Genomic DNA, 15,692 nt, shown 5'->3' on the forward strand with positions numbered 1-15,692 from the left:
AAGTGAAAAATTTCGTAACGGTAGGTCGCCTGCTCTTTTTGGTCAAATTATTTAAAAATGTTCAAACCAATGGATGTCGAAAATCAAACGATTGAGGAACATTTCATTGAAGACCATAATATGACCAAAGAGGAGATTTCTGAAATCCATGTGGAATAACATTTGTAGTTGGAATTTGTTGAATTCGACAAGCTATATGTTGACAAGTCTAAGAGACATATCACAGCTACACTGCTGGCCAATAAAATAGGTGTGTGGTAGATTATTTTGTTTTTCTCTCAATTACGCATACCAAGTTGCATCAGTCTCAATCACACCTACCGCACACAGAAGCCTTGGGATCTGTCAAGTTACTAGTGGGTTGTTGGCACAGATTATATTTGCAATCTTTGTCAAGATGCAAAACAAGACTACCGCAGGCTTTTTCGTGTGGTCAATATAATAGGTGTGTAAAATATATTAACGTGTTATTACTTTGCATAATTCCATTATACGTTTTATTTGGTGAAGTTTGAATTCTGCGTGTTAATAAATGTATTCAAATGTTGAATAAGTCAAAGATTTGTTATAGAATGGGTCGAGCATCTCACTGTACTCAAGTGGAACGAGTTTTGCTAAGAAATTTTGTTCAAGAAGATAAGACGTATAAATAAATCGCGAATACACTGCGGCGTTCCGAAAACTTCGTTACAAAGGCCTTAAAACCTTCGAAAAAAGGAAACACGCAAAAAACCCAAGAAAACATCTACAGCAGCTGACCATCGTATTGCAATTTTAGCGAAATCTGACCCATTCGCGTCATCCAAAACCAATTCAGCACAAATTGGAAAAGTGGCAGGTCCGAGAACAGTTCGCTGTAGGCCGTAAAATTTCAATCTTCCAGAAAGAATTACTAGGAAGGTTCCACTATTTCGAAGCCAAAGCCTTTGAAGAAAAATGCAATTTGCTTTTCAACAGCGTTAATGGGCCTGGTTCAGAAGGAATCATAAAATGGCGACATATCCTTCGGAGGGACGAATCAAAGGTAAACCTGTTTTCCTCCGATGCACAACGAAACGTTAAACGTCCAAAGTGCAAACAGTTTGATCTGCGACACACGCAAAATATGGTAAAGCACGGAGGCGAGAACAATGAGGTTTGGAGCTTGCTTCTCGTGGAATTGCGCAGGTCCTATTCTTCGCAACGCCACTATAATGGCAAGATTCGAATGCAAGGCTAAAGGATGGACATCCTGAAGGATGTCATGCAGTCCTATGCCAAAGATAACGTGCCTTTACATGACAGTTTCAGCAAGATATTGACCAAAAACACACATCGAAGTATGTAAAGGAATGATTTCGGGATAGTAAAGTGACTATAATTTCGGACCATGCCAATCTCCTGTCATCAATCCCGTAGAAAATTTACGGAATGTACTTAAAAAGAAGTTATTCGATCGAAATTTCACAAATAGGGATCGTTTGTAGGAAGTAGCTTAAAAGGAATGCTACCCTATATCAACGGAAACTTATCAGCGTTTGAATGACTCAATGCCAAGACAAATGGATAAAATTTGGTTGAATAAGGGAGTTTACACAGGTTACTAGTTGTTAAAAATGTTGAAGCCTAAAAATCATTGGATTTGAAAATTTTTATTGCAATGGATTACAATACACCTATTTCATTGACCAGGTACTTTTTTGGATTTCATGGAAAAGAAAGAGTTACGATAAAGCATAACATTTAATTTACAAATAAAAGTGTTCTTTTTCATTATCATGACTGTGCCTAACTATAAAATATTTGAATATAAAAATATTTTTAGAGAAAACTCAAAATTTCATGTATTTTTATCTCACACCTATTTTATTGACCAGCAGTGTAAATAATGATAATAAGAGTGTGCTTGCTGAATTCCTAGAATTGCCTGAAATATTCACACGAACAGGAACATCACGATTCAAGCGACGTAGTCCTGCTGTTTTAACATTACGCCGAACAGTTGAATACCACAAGGCAAAAACTGAAGAAAAACGGAAAGTAAAGGAAGAGAAACAAAGTAAAACTGAGCTTAGAAAGAATAACAAGAAACCACCTCGTAAATAAAAGAATTAAAAATTAATATTTAGTACAAGAAGATACCTGATGAACTTTGAACACTTCAGGATGTTACTCCATAATACTGCTACAGATAAATTGTTACACGAAATATATTATTGTTAACTCTATTGCATAACATTTAATGCTACTTTGTTAAATCTGCAGTAATCTAATTGTACCGAAAGTTTTTTCTATTTCTCATAATGATAGAACTAAAAAAATACTTCATGCAGTCAGCCTTCCATATAAAGATTCATGTACCATTTTTGATTGGCAGTCACTGATTTGCTTATGTTCTTCTTTCATGCATTAAATATACTGCAAAGAGAACGAGTCAGTAGGTCAGTTAAGTAGAAAAAACTTCACTGTTTCCAAAATATATTCAGTCACATTCAGTGTGTCCAAAATATGCTTGGAACACTGTCCAAATTAGTGTGGAAGGGTCCGAAATGTGAAAAATTCATGCTGTGAAGAAATGCCATTTTCGAGTTTATGTCAATGTATAAAACATCCATTGACAGTTTTCTTTCAAGAACAGTAATTTTGGAGCAGACTCGTGCATGTATGTCATTAAAAAACATAGGCAAGCAAATATTTTTTGACGTTCACGTAATTTCACTTCCTCTAGGGGTCCAAAATTGGTTGGTTACCCTACAGTCGTGATTCGCTGGTTGGGCCACAGTCTTGTACCACTAACGAATTTGATTCGCTAGTTGGACCGACTGACAAATGTCAAAAATTCTCCAAAGGAGATGTTGGCAGTGTAAATGCATCTGTTCAAATCTCAAAATATTGTCAGATTGATTGTCAAAGTAAATTTGACATAAGATTTTGACATTCTGATGCTTTTTAGTTGGACAATGGTCCAACTAGCGGAGGTCCAACTAAAAAGCAGTCCAGTTAAAAAGTGTCCAGCCAGCGAATCACGACCTGTAGTCCTTTTTATTTTTTAGTACTTGTGTCCCTAATAAAAACAAATATTATACACGAACATTAACCCATATAGTCCAACGATTCCACATATTGTTTGGATGATACCCTGAACAGGTCGTTAGGCTCTTGAATGATAAGATGTTGATTAGGGGTAGCGGTTTAATCGTTTCCAATCTAGGAATAGATAACTAGTGATACATTTTAAAAGTCAAATAAATTAAACGCATTTTCTTTCCATCGAAATAAAAATTTAGAATGTATTTTGGGTTGCGTGTAAGACGTTAAAACTCTGCAAGAAACTACACTGAGCCAAAAAATCACATAGGTTTCATGTGAAAAATGACCTAAATTTTAAAAATGATTATGCACATTAGAATCATATGCAGCATGTAACACTTACACAATCACCGATGATATTCAAATACAAAATAAATAATTTTCAAGTGTGTCGCCCATATGTTCTACAGTCGTGATTGGCTTCCATGAACAGCAGAAGCATAGTTATAAAATTGCAGACCGTGAAACTTTCTGCGCGAATTTGTGCGGCGGTTCACCAAACTCGAACAGATTCTCGACTATGGAAAAAGTTCGCATATCTGCTGTTGTTAGCTCGTCGAATCCAAACGTCGTACGGTTGTAGTAAGCCAGATGAGCGTATAGAACGTTTCATGGCACGAAAATCAAGAAGAGACTGGATCTTCAGAGTCAATTGCCGTGTTGAGTAGCTTTGCTACAAATGCTACTTGCTGAAGCTTTCTGTGGTATTCTAGTGTGTCGAGATAGATCAAGCGACATCGAGCAGGATACGGCGGAAGCACGAATGGAATCTGCCAAGGAAGGTCTCGTAGTGCGATTCGAATAAATCTCGTCTGCTCCCGATCAATTCGCAAGCTTCATGTAAGCTGATGGGGACTCCAAATCAAAGAAGCATTTTCATGGAGTGGATGAACCAGCAAACAGTACTGCGCTTTCATACAATGAAGCCAATGTCGGTTTGCTTTCGAAATTAAGACTGAGCGATGCTGATTGAATGTTAGCTTCGCATCCCTCAAAACGCCTAGGTCGCTGACGCAATCAACTCTAGTAAACCTTTGCCCGTCGATTTGGTAGTCGTAATGTATCGGACTGAACATGCGGTGGAAAGTTATAGCTTGGCATATTTTAATGCTCATAATTAGCTGTTGAAGACGGCTGCAGCCGTAGATAGATCGGACATCGAGGGTTCCACGTTACTGTCTAGAAGGACTCTAGATTTGTTCGTAAATTGATAAGAAACACAAGAATCAAGCTGCAAACGTAGGACATAAACGACTGGTATCACCGGAAATTCGCCTTGTTCAAACGATTCATGAAAAAATATTGCACAAAGGTTCGTCTAAAGAAGCAATACAGCGACTATAAACGTCGGCTGACAGAGTACCTATTGAAATGCCTTGTGTATAGTCGTGATTCACTGGTTGGGCCACAGCCTTGTTCAACTAACGAATTTGATTCGCTAGTTGGACCGACTGACAAATGTCAAAAACTCCAAAGGAGATGTTGGCAGTGTAAATGCATCTATTCACATATCTAATAATTGTCACATTGATTGTCAAAGTAAATTTGACATAAAATTTTGACATTCAGATGCTTTTTAGTTGGACAATGGTCCAACTAGCGGAGGTCCAACTAAAAAGCGGTCCAGTTAAAAAGTGTCCAACCAGCGAATCACGACTGTACATTACGCACTACAGATTATAGGCGATTTTGACATTGTGAGAAAGCCATCTTTGAAAAAGAGAAAAGCGATTTTTTTATCCCCGTTTGGAAAATCTTCATGACAATCACTTACAATGCTCCGATTTTCATGCAAATTGCGTAAACGGTAGCGTTAAAAACTTGATTTCGTTTTCATTGATGACCGCCTATTGAGGCCTCCCGAATAGAAATGTACAGTAACAAAACCATGATTTTCACTGTGACAGTACAGTAATTTTACAATAATTTACAGTAAGTTTTAGTGTTATGCTACAATACAAAAACAATAAACTTTAACGTTTTTACAGTAAATTTCAATGTAAAATAGACTTTTACAGTGAAAAAGGGGGGTGGTTATGTATCTTAACATTAAAAAAATCAATTTTTCTCCATACATTTTTTTCTCGAAAACAGTAAAATTTAATGTGAATGCCAAGGGGTGAGTCGCTTAGAACAATGTGCTATGCACACTGTATCACCTATGAAAACACGATATAAGATTACGATTCACAGTAATACACGATCATTTCACTCGTTACCACAATGTGTGGCACACTGAAGCACACTTCTGACAACTCGAAAACTATCAACAAAGTGTAGTTGAATAATCATAGCAACCATTGCTTTTGTTTTACTGAACACCATGGCACATCGTGGCACACCGTGGCACATTGGTGAATGCACTGTATCAGCTTTTTGCTGAACAGTGAAATTTATTGTTACATGAAATTTTATTGTAAATCTACTGTGAGAACTTGGCATCGAACAATGTTGAAACAGTAATAACTATAATATTTATTGTTTTATGATTGTTTGTAGGGTAAATGCTATTGTAAAATTCTATCCGGGCTTAGATCCAGTTAAATCGGAAAGTGTCATAAATAGGCTTGATTTGCTATACCTGCGAAGAAAAAAGACAAACTAGAAACCTTTCATTCGTTTATGACAAAACGAGCAATTTGGTTGGCCAAATAATTTGACGTTTTCGCTGGCTCAATATGGTGTCTTCGCAAATCTGTCCTTGTGAGGATGACTTGCCCTAATTAACCAATTATCAACGTACCAATCTACCCCGATTTCCGGCATGTTTAGTACAATATGAGTGAAATACTAAAATAGTTGATCGAGGAGCAATATTTTTTTGTTTAATTTTATTTGGTTTTATGTTGATCTTTTTTATAAAAAAAAAAATTAAAAAATGGAATATAATATTTTCCGTGCAAGAGTGACATCTGCGAACTCACCTCGATGGTGGATATATTATATGAGAACTCAGTTGTTTTTGTTCGGTCGAGGATACACTAACAATAACAAAAGCATGTGAAATTGAAATTATCAATAAAGTTACGACACTTCGATCGCGATTATTTCATACATTTACAGCTGTAACAGTGCAAGTGATCGTGTGTCATGTTTAGGGTTCTGCTTCGCCTATCCCTTGGAATTACTGGCTCACTGCCGAAACGGTATTCCAAAGCTGTTAATCTACCATCGTCACAACACACGGCAACATCGAACAACCAAAGAAAATTAAAGTATCCAACCAAAGTTCCGCAGGCACCACATGTTTCTGGTCTAACAAACGGAACCGCCCCCATCCGGATCGAGGTAGACGAACAAACGGTTCAGCTGCTGGAACGGCTATCCCTAGTCGATCTCGATAGCAAGTTAGTATGACGCTTAAACGAACAAATTAGCTGATAATCAGGATTAATCTTACAGAGAAGCTCACAAAACACTAGAGGATTCAATTGAATTCGCTTCCCGTATTCTTGCCATCGACACGGAAGGAGTAGAACCTTTCTACACCGTACTGGAGAATCAGAAACTAAGTCTGCGGGAAGACGTGGTTTCGGACGGAAACATTCAATCGGATGTGCTGGCAAACGCTCGAATAACCGAGGAAGAATACTTTGTAGCACCACCGGGTAATATCCCACTCGATCAGCAGGATCCAAGCGGGGATATTCCAAACACTAAACATTAGGAGGATGGCGAAACTAATTACCGGAAAGGGGATAGGCTTCCAGCAGCTGCTGGAAGCTTGTAGAAATAGTAAATTTGTAGCTTTAGACTTGAACAACGGTGTAATTGGTAACTTTCAACTGACTCCGATTGGAAGAATGCTTCGAAATAATCTACGGGAGGAGTTTAAACGGAGTGATACCGAAACGGTGGTGTATGAAGGAAGCTGCGGCGTTTCACTGCGGGAAAATTTACAGTTCGTGAAGGAGTCATTTTCTACCAACCTGCCGTTTGGTATTGCTCTGGAAAAACCTTTTCGTAATGAGAAAATTTCGCTAAGCGAATCATTTCAGCTTGCACTCCCGACGGGATCATTCCTTACACGTTCGTATTTCGTTAATCCCTCGGTGAGTCGGGAATATATGTATAAAGTACAGCGACAACGCAAAATTTGGTGGATGCGATTCGCATGTGATCCGGGCAGGTATTCAATTTCCGATACGCGTCAGGATGCTGAAAGTCGAATACAAACCACCTCCATTCGGGCACAACTGGGAGGAGAGGAATTGACATTGGAACAGCTGGAGCTGATTCCCAGTGCAACAATGCAGGAAGAACTAGCAGGGTTTCAAGCTAAAATTGGTCGTACTAACAGTCGAAAGATTACCCCAGACGTAATCCGGATTGAGCAGTGTGTAGAACTCGCCACGTTGGAAGTGATAATGGATGCAATTGAAAGTGGCGGTCTCAGTAGTGTTCGAATACATCGAAAACTGGCTCCGTACAAGTGTGGGATCGTTTGCGTGGTGGAAGGTAATTAAAATCGAGTCTTATTTGCTAAAAAATATTGTCTTTCTTATCCATTCATCGCTACAAAGGTGCTTCCCGACTGGAAGAGCTGCGAGATCTTGCCAGTCATCTAGCCAACGTATTGCGACGAGCGAATGTCACCGCCCTGGATTGCACCTCTCCAACAAACGGATCCAGCGAACGCACTCTCACCAAGCAGCTAAACCACCTGGACTCAATTGGTGTCCCCTTTAGTCTAGTACTCCGCGACCAAAGCCTGCAGGCGGGACTACTCCAGCTACGATCCCGGGATACAACCATCAGCGAAACCATTCACATTTCCGATTTGCCGCACTATTTATTACGAATTATAACCAATTAGTGAAATAAATTACAGTTGACTTTAAACGAAACTAATTAGATTAGAAGAAATCGCACAAATACTGCCGGACGTTGAAACCACACATCTTACCAATGTGCACGATGAAATCCATCCCGACGGTGCACTGCAATCGGGCGCTTCCTTCCATTACCGAGCCTTCGCCCGAGGCGAAGATCAGAAATTTCAAGTGAATTAGGGTGGAAATCTGTGCCAGAAGGTTACAGGTCAGCCCTACCTTGTCATCCAGAATGGCGTAAAAGATCGCCAGCAGCCGATCGACGGTAAACGATTTCGGTCCCAGTTGGGTGGCCATCTTTTCCGAAACCTTCGCTTTGGCAATAACCGACTGCATTCGTTTCTTCTGCTTCCCGTGATTCTTCATAAAAAGCCGTTTGTCTTCCTTGGCAGCATTATGACTCGCCAGGTATGCCGCGATCAGTAGGTACTTGGCGTAGAATGGAAGTTCCAATGTTTGAGCTAGTCGTTTCATCGTTTGCTGCTGTTCTGACGCTTCCGATGGTTGATGATCTATCGTTTGCCGGATTGTGTCCTGGTTGACGTTACCCATTCGCATATAGATGGTTCCGAGTGCTATTTTCATGGCTTTGGAAATATGTCGCCACAGTTTTTGAACATCAGTCTGTTCGATCGAGCCGTCCAACACCGGTTCGCAGTACTTTTGGTAGCACTCGAGTGAAACCAGCTGAAGCTCTTTCAGATCACGACAAACTTTGTAGAATACACTCAGAAAGATGTTGAGATAGTTTTCGTAAAAGTCCAGCGTTAGATTCGACAGAATTTTCAGTCTTTTCTGAATTTCTTCCTCCGAAAGCGGTGTCCCTTTTCTGTAAATAAAAACTTTAATAGGAAACTCATTTTCAAAAAGCCAGAGCTAAAACCGACCCTGTCACTATGCTCGCCTCAAGCTTATCTTGAACTTTCCGAAAATCGTTCTTCAAAATCACCAAAATCTCATTTTTGCTATACTCAGCGGCAAATAGTTTGATAACGGGCGGAAGCCCCGTTCTTATGTGGTACTTCTCGAAGGGCAAATCCGATACCAGCAGAACGGAAATGTTTAACCCGGTGGCTTCCGGGAGTTGAAGCAACATCGGCAGTACATTATGGTCCATATCCCGTATTCGTTCGGCATTCTCCATCACAATCACGTAACTGAACTCGCTGCTAAGCCGTTGCAACTGAGCAACGAAATCTTTCATGCTGTCAGCACTTACCAGCGATGCGTATCCATTTTCGACACTGAGCGTGTGGCCTTCCAGTCGGTTAATAATCGTTTCGAATAGGATCTTGTTGGTGTAGCACTCGATCGCATTCAGGATGGCGTATTTCGTGTACTCTAGCAACGGTAGAAAGGCTCGCAATATCGTACTCTTGCCGGTAGATGTATGCCCGTACAAATAAACTGCCGGTGGGAAAGGGTCACCCGTTCCGTAGTACTGATACAATTTGCGGATTAACGATTCCCGGCAAGGGTATTGGGCACTAATAATTTGCACTGTTTCATTCATGTTTAACCGAGAATCACGACATAACGGTCCGCTTGGCTAATGGATGTTTGTAAACAGATTCCTGAGCTAATCAAACATTCGCGCGCGCTGGTTGAAACGTCATCCACATTGTGGATGACATTGAAACCCGAGTAAAAAATAAAAATCTGCCGCAATTTTTGAAGAGAGCGAAACTCGCATTTGTCCCAACGCGAGAAAGTTATTCTGATGTGATGCATTTTGAAAAATCAGCGAAATTAAATGCATTTCTTTCCATCAAAATAGAAATTCATAATGTATTTCATGTTGCGTGTAAGACGTCTAAACCCTACAAAAAACTAGCCCTATATTCAAAAAAACGTCGAACAAAGTGGATCAGCGTAGGACGTAGGGTAAACAAAGCGCAAAGTTGTTGCGAGGGAGTGCAAACTCGTGCAAACTCTAATAAACATCTTATGATCCAAGAGCCTAACGACCTGTTCAGGGTATAATTCAAACAATATGTGGAATCGTTGGATTATATGGGTTAAAGTTCGTGTATATTTTTTTTTATTAAGGAAGTTGCTGCAAACATAGTACAGTCGTGATTCGCTAGTTGGGCCACACCTCTGTCCAAATAACGAATTTGATTCGTTAGTTGGACCGAATTACAGATGTCAAAAACTCTCCAAAGGAGACGTTAGTAGTGTAATTGCATCTATTCACATCTCTAATAATTGTCAGATTGATTGTCAAAGTAAATTTGACATAAGATTTTGACATTCAGATGCTTTTTAGTTGGACAATGGTCCAACTAGCGGAGGTCCAACTAAAAAATGGTCCAGTTAAAAAATGTCCAACCAGCGAATCACGACTGTATTATTCTTGATTAATTTAAAAGTTTTACTTTCAACCTAATAGTTGGCGTTGGCTGTTTTTTGGTAAGAGCGGAACACTCTTACTTTTACCAATATTTTTTTCTGTGTGTAGAGTTATCTGCCCCTAGTTCTGCTTGCATAGTGCATGCACAGAGAACAGACATCCATGATCGAACAAAAATATTTAAAAAACGTGTGTAAACATTTGAATTAATATACGATAAACACTATCGCCGCCGCACCAACCTATCCCAACTATCCATCAAATCCATTCCGGAACCGGTTCGAAATCCTGAATGGATTCAGTATGGAATCTTGCTCAAAGAAAACAACCGGTTCCGGACTAGTTTGACTGGGTAGAGGAATAACCGCTGTCAATTCTGTCGAACTCAGCCACAAAAAAACATGACGACAGTAGCGCACCTGGTTTGGATATCCCAACTACCTTCGAAACCGTTAGAGATTTTACACAAGTTGAATGCTGAAGATGGATGTCTGTTCTCTGTGGTACAGGTGATACGTTTGACCTGCCATAATGGTAACCAACGTCGTTCATGTATCGCAAGGCCCTTTTTTGACAATACAATATACATTTACGCCATCCGCCCATAGACTTATCCTGCTGTGTTGGTATTGTGCCGTACTGATGTTTCAATTGGAAGGCAAACAAATCGTTTACACGACGATTAGAGTTCTATGCAAATGATTTCACTCACACTATTTGGTTGTTTGTTTTCCTCCAACTGCCATATGTAAAGCTGCCAGGCTACATCCACAAATGACGTAGCATTTTTTGAGTGATTTTTAACACCCCCTCCTCCATCGCAGCATTTCGTCACAAACCTCTAAATACCCCCTGGTAATTACGTAGCTTGACGGTAACCCTCCTAGAACACTCTAGTTAGAGTGTGGCCAAGAGGCCATGACGTATCCAAACGAACATGGAATTTGACGTAAACGGATACGTCATGACCTCTTGGCCACACTCTAACTACCCGGATAGAATTTTACAATAGAATTTACCCTACAAACAATCATAAAACAATAAATATTATAGTTATTACTGTTTCAACATTGTTCGATGCCAAGTTCTCACAGTAGATTTACAATAAAATTTCATGTAACAATAAATTTCACTGTTCAGCAAAAAAACTGATACAGTGCATTCACATTAAATTTTACTGTTTTCGAGAAAAAAAATGTATGGAGAAAAATTGATTTTTTTAATGTTAAGATACATAACCACCCCCCTTGTTCACTGTAAAAGTCTATTTTACATTGAAATTTACAGTAAAAACGTTAAAGTTTATTGTTTTTGTATTGTAGCATGACACTAAAACTTACTGTAAATGATTGTAAAATTACTGTACTGTCACAGTGAAAATCATGGTTTTGTTACTGTACATTTCTATTCGGCTAGAGTCAGTTTGTCAGTCGGTCCAACTAACGAATTTGATTCGTTAGTTGAACAGAGGTGTGGCCCAACCAACGAATCACGACTGTATATGAAAATGGCCTCACGTCGAAGTGTAAATTTTCTTTTCTCTGTGAGATATACTTCTTACGCATTTTTCTTTATCGTTCACATTCTTGAAAATGCGTGAAACATGCTCTTCGTTCATAACTAAAATATAATCACTTTTTGACGTATAAATAAATGGTATACTCACAAATGTGTGAAACATACTCATAAAATCACAGTGACAAATGCCGCTTACAAAGTGCTATTCCAGATTCTGTTTCGGCGCCTACCACCGCTGGTAAATGCATTTGTCGGGAATTATCAGGCCGGTTTCATCAACGGCAGATCAACAAACGACCAAATACAGTCGTGATTCGCTGGTTGGGCCACAGCCTTATTCAACTAACGAATTTGATTCGCTAGTTGGACCGACTGACAAATGTCACCAAACTCCAACGGAGATGTTGGCAGTGTAAATGCATCTGTTCACATCTCAAAATATTGTTAGATTGATTGTCAAGGTAAATTTTAAACGAGATTTTGACGTTCAGATGCTTTTTAGTTGGACAATGGCCCAACGAGCGGAGGTCCAACTAACAAGCGGTCCAGTTAAGTGTCCAACCAGTGAATCACGACTGTATAGGCCAAGGTATAGGCTTTATTAGTAGGATTCATCGTACGTTCGGGAGGGCAAAATTCTGTTTATTATTTTATGTTGTGATTGTATTGTGTTGTAATTTTCCATTTCCATGCTTTTTTTCTTTCACCTCCCTTTCCATTCTCATCAGGAAGGTGAAGAGATGACATGTCAAGGCACAAATCTCCGAACAACATGGGGAACATATCAAATGAGCCAATATAGTCGTGGTTCACTTTTTAGCTGGACCGCTGTTTAGTTGGGCCTCCGCTGATTGGACCATTGCCTAACGAAAGCACTATCTATACTCCCTGTGAAAATGAACGTGAACAAGTGTTGAACACCTGCCATTGTTCACGGTGGAGGCAGTTTACAGTTTGTCAGAATGCAAACTGGTATTTGAACGAACGAACTTTCACCGTGAACAGCGATGACATTTATATGCAATTCCGTCCATCGTCGCGATTACACTCCCGGTGAACAAGTGAAATATCTACTGCGAACATATTTCACCGTGGAATATTTAAAAGAATCGGGGTTTAGTTTCATTTTCACCAATTTCTATTAGGGTTATGGTACCGGTAATACCGGTACCAATAATCCCGGGAATACCGACCCATTTTTGGTACCGTAATACCGGTACTGAACAAAAGCTAGTACCGGTATTTTCGGTACCATGCATTTTTTTATGAAAATTATGTGGACTCTCTAGGGGAACCTGTTTCAAAATATCGGTCTGCAAGATGGCTTTTATTTATATTAATTACCTTCTAGATAGATCGTTGAGCAAACCTTTGTGGGGGAATGAGGTGGAGCCATCATCATAATAATTCTAGAAGCTTTATAGATAAAGGTTTAAGAGCAAATCAAATACAGTCATGACTTTGACCATAGTTTTATTACGCGCCGCCTAGTGAATAATGGAAACCAATCAGAATGTCGCTAATAAAAATAAATCATAGCAAATTTTTACATCTCTTACGCTACATGGGAATATTTTGAAATGCAGTACAAGATCATTAAAATTTAATTTCGATAAAAATATGGTCAAAGTCATGTCTGGATTTGGTTTGCTCTTAAACCTTTATCTATAAAAGAACGAACAGCGATTTAGTAGCTAACAATTTCAAAATTGGTGAACTGCTTCAAATGGCGATGTAATTATTGGCGATCGGAAAATTCTGCAAGACTCCATAGTTTAAAGGAAAGCAAGGAGCCTTGGGATGCATTGGAGAATAATAGGCAAATGACATAAAGGTCGAAACCAATTTACAGAAAAGCAAGAGAGAAAATGCGAGCAACCAGCTTGGATTTACTGCCATTCTCGCTTTGATTTACTAATGTTAATAGGGTTTCTTACATTAACCATCTGTTGAAGTCAATGGAAGTCGCACCGCTTAGCAGTTATTGATATCAAAGTGGCCTAGATTTCGAAATAAAAGAACGTACCGCATACGACAAATATCTTCCGCTGAAATGAGTATGTCATTCCGAAACAACTAAAAACTATAAACATGTTTTTGATCAGCACAAATTAATCACGTGAGAATAAGGTCATCAATTTGAGTATTAAATTTCACTTTGAAGCTTTTTTCGAATTTTTTAAAAAAATGTTCAAGCACCGGTACTTTACCGGTACTACCGGTACTGAGGGCTTTAGTACCGTAGTACCGGTTCTCGCCAAGAAGAGTCGGTACTGCGAACCCTAATTTCTATGCACTATAAGTGAGATATTGAAAAAAAAAACAATTTGGTGCGCATCAAGTTCACGTTCATTTTCATTGAGGTAAGAAATAGCTATTTCTTACCTCAGTGAAAATGAACGTGAACCTAGGCGTAGGCCTTCAAAGAATCTCATTTCAAAATTACTTTGACAATCTCACAATAATTAGAGATGTGAACAGATGCATTTACACTACTAGTGTCTTCTTTTGAGACTTTTTGACGTCTGTCAATCGGTCCAATAAGCGAATTAAAAGATTTATTTATTTATTTTTTCACTCAAAGGACAAGGAAAGGTAGTAGTGCAAAACGGGGAATGCCTGATTGATTTTTTTTTTCGGGGCGTTGAAAAATCTGTGTTCATTTTTATGATAAAAACCATTAAAACTTTTTTGACTACCTAATATATTACCCCGCATAAGTACAACCCTGCCCTGATGGAACAGCTTTTAACTTTCCAACACAGTCCTACCCCTCCAGCTTTTCTCTGACAGTTCGTGCAGTGCAGAAAAGTCACACGCTCGTAAAAAGTTACTCAGATTCTGAGTACTTTTAACTCAGTTTTGAATGATGTTCGTAAACGTCAAAAATTGAGTTGTCATGTATAATATCTCTGAGTAACTCTGACTCTATTTTTGGGTATTACACAAGAAACCGTTTTGGAGTTACCAAACGGAAAAGCCGTTTCTCGCCAAGTTAAAAATTCCAAGCGTCATCCGCCATTTTCCATTAGTAGGTACACGCTCGTTTAGTTATCGCTCATAACTTTTTCACAAATAAAAATTTGTTCAAATATTTATAATAGTTGAAGCTAGAGTTGTAGTGTGTAAAATACATTTTAATTGAAAGAGTGGATTTGAACAACCAGCATGCAGAAGATTTCGGAAGAGGTGGATGCTGAAACTGCAATGAAGTTGCGAGGTAATATTCACGTTATATTATATATATATATATATATATATATATATATATATATATATATATATATATATATATATATATATATATATATATATATATATATATATATATATATATATATATATATATATATATATATATATATATATATATATATATATATATACATATATATATATATATATATATATATATATATATATATATATATATATATATATATATATATATATATATATATACTGGAAAAAAGTGTAAGGTTTCAGGTTTCTCATGCCATGTGCCAAATTGTGGGAAGATGATTCCTGGACACGTGGATGAATTGAAGGAACACTTCCGGTTGGTACACAATTTGAACACCAGCAAAGCAGCCGCTCAACCTTTCCTTTGTTCAGAATGTGGTTCACTGTACCAGAGGTTTAAGAGCTTGAAACGGCACATAGAGAGTGTTCATCCACTAATTACAGAAAATTCTACAAATATTTCATACGACCATGACGCTGTTGAACAAATTCAAAATAATCATCCGGAAAATATGCTCGTAGATGATGATTATCTGTTGAGAATAACGAATACCATATTCTTTAAAACGGCGCCGTCGTTGGATGAAATTACTAAGAAAATTAGTAAATTCGCCACAGATTTGCGAAAAGATGTATCTCTTCCCGAGACAAAAATCAAAAAGTTCTTACAGATTACC

At 38.4% G+C, this 15,692-nt stretch overlaps 3 protein-coding genes across 3 annotated transcripts; 2 read left to right on the forward strand and 1 right to left on the reverse strand.

The window, feature by feature from the left end:
• Positions 1–6,041: 6,041 nt before the first annotated feature.
• Positions 6,042–6,736, forward strand: LOC131689441 (glutamyl-tRNA(Gln) amidotransferase subunit C, mitochondrial). The gene is made up of 2 exons (XM_058974531.1): positions 6,042–6,416; positions 6,472–6,736. Exons 1-2 carry the CDS (start codon positions 6,160–6,162, stop codon positions 6,734–6,736), a joined length of 522 nt encoding a protein of 173 aa, XP_058830514.1. The 5' UTR covers positions 6,042–6,159.
• Positions 6,737–6,740: 4 nt separating this feature from the next.
• LOC131689395 (DNA polymerase subunit gamma-2, mitochondrial) lies at positions 6,741–7,916 on the forward strand. The gene is made up of 2 exons (XM_058974461.1): positions 6,741–7,527; positions 7,593–7,916. Exons 1-2 carry the CDS (start codon positions 6,741–6,743, stop codon positions 7,883–7,885), a joined length of 1,080 nt encoding a protein of 359 aa, XP_058830444.1. The 3' UTR covers positions 7,886–7,916.
• A 9-nt stretch (positions 7,917–7,925) lies between these two features.
• LOC131689348 (origin recognition complex subunit 5) lies at positions 7,926–9,505 on the reverse strand. The gene is made up of 2 exons (XM_058974378.1): positions 8,789–9,505; positions 7,926–8,730 (listed from the first exon to the last, which is right to left on the reverse strand). Exons 1-2 carry the CDS (start codon positions 9,412–9,414, stop codon positions 7,926–7,928), a joined length of 1,431 nt encoding a protein of 476 aa, XP_058830361.1. The 5' UTR covers positions 9,415–9,505.
• Positions 9,506–15,692: the final 6,187 nt, after the last annotated feature.

This window comes from Topomyia yanbarensis, chromosome 1 (assembly GCF_030247195.1).
Source record: "Topomyia yanbarensis strain Yona2022 chromosome 1, ASM3024719v1, whole genome shotgun sequence".
Taxonomy (NCBI): domain Eukaryota; kingdom Metazoa; phylum Arthropoda; class Insecta; order Diptera; family Culicidae; genus Topomyia; species Topomyia yanbarensis.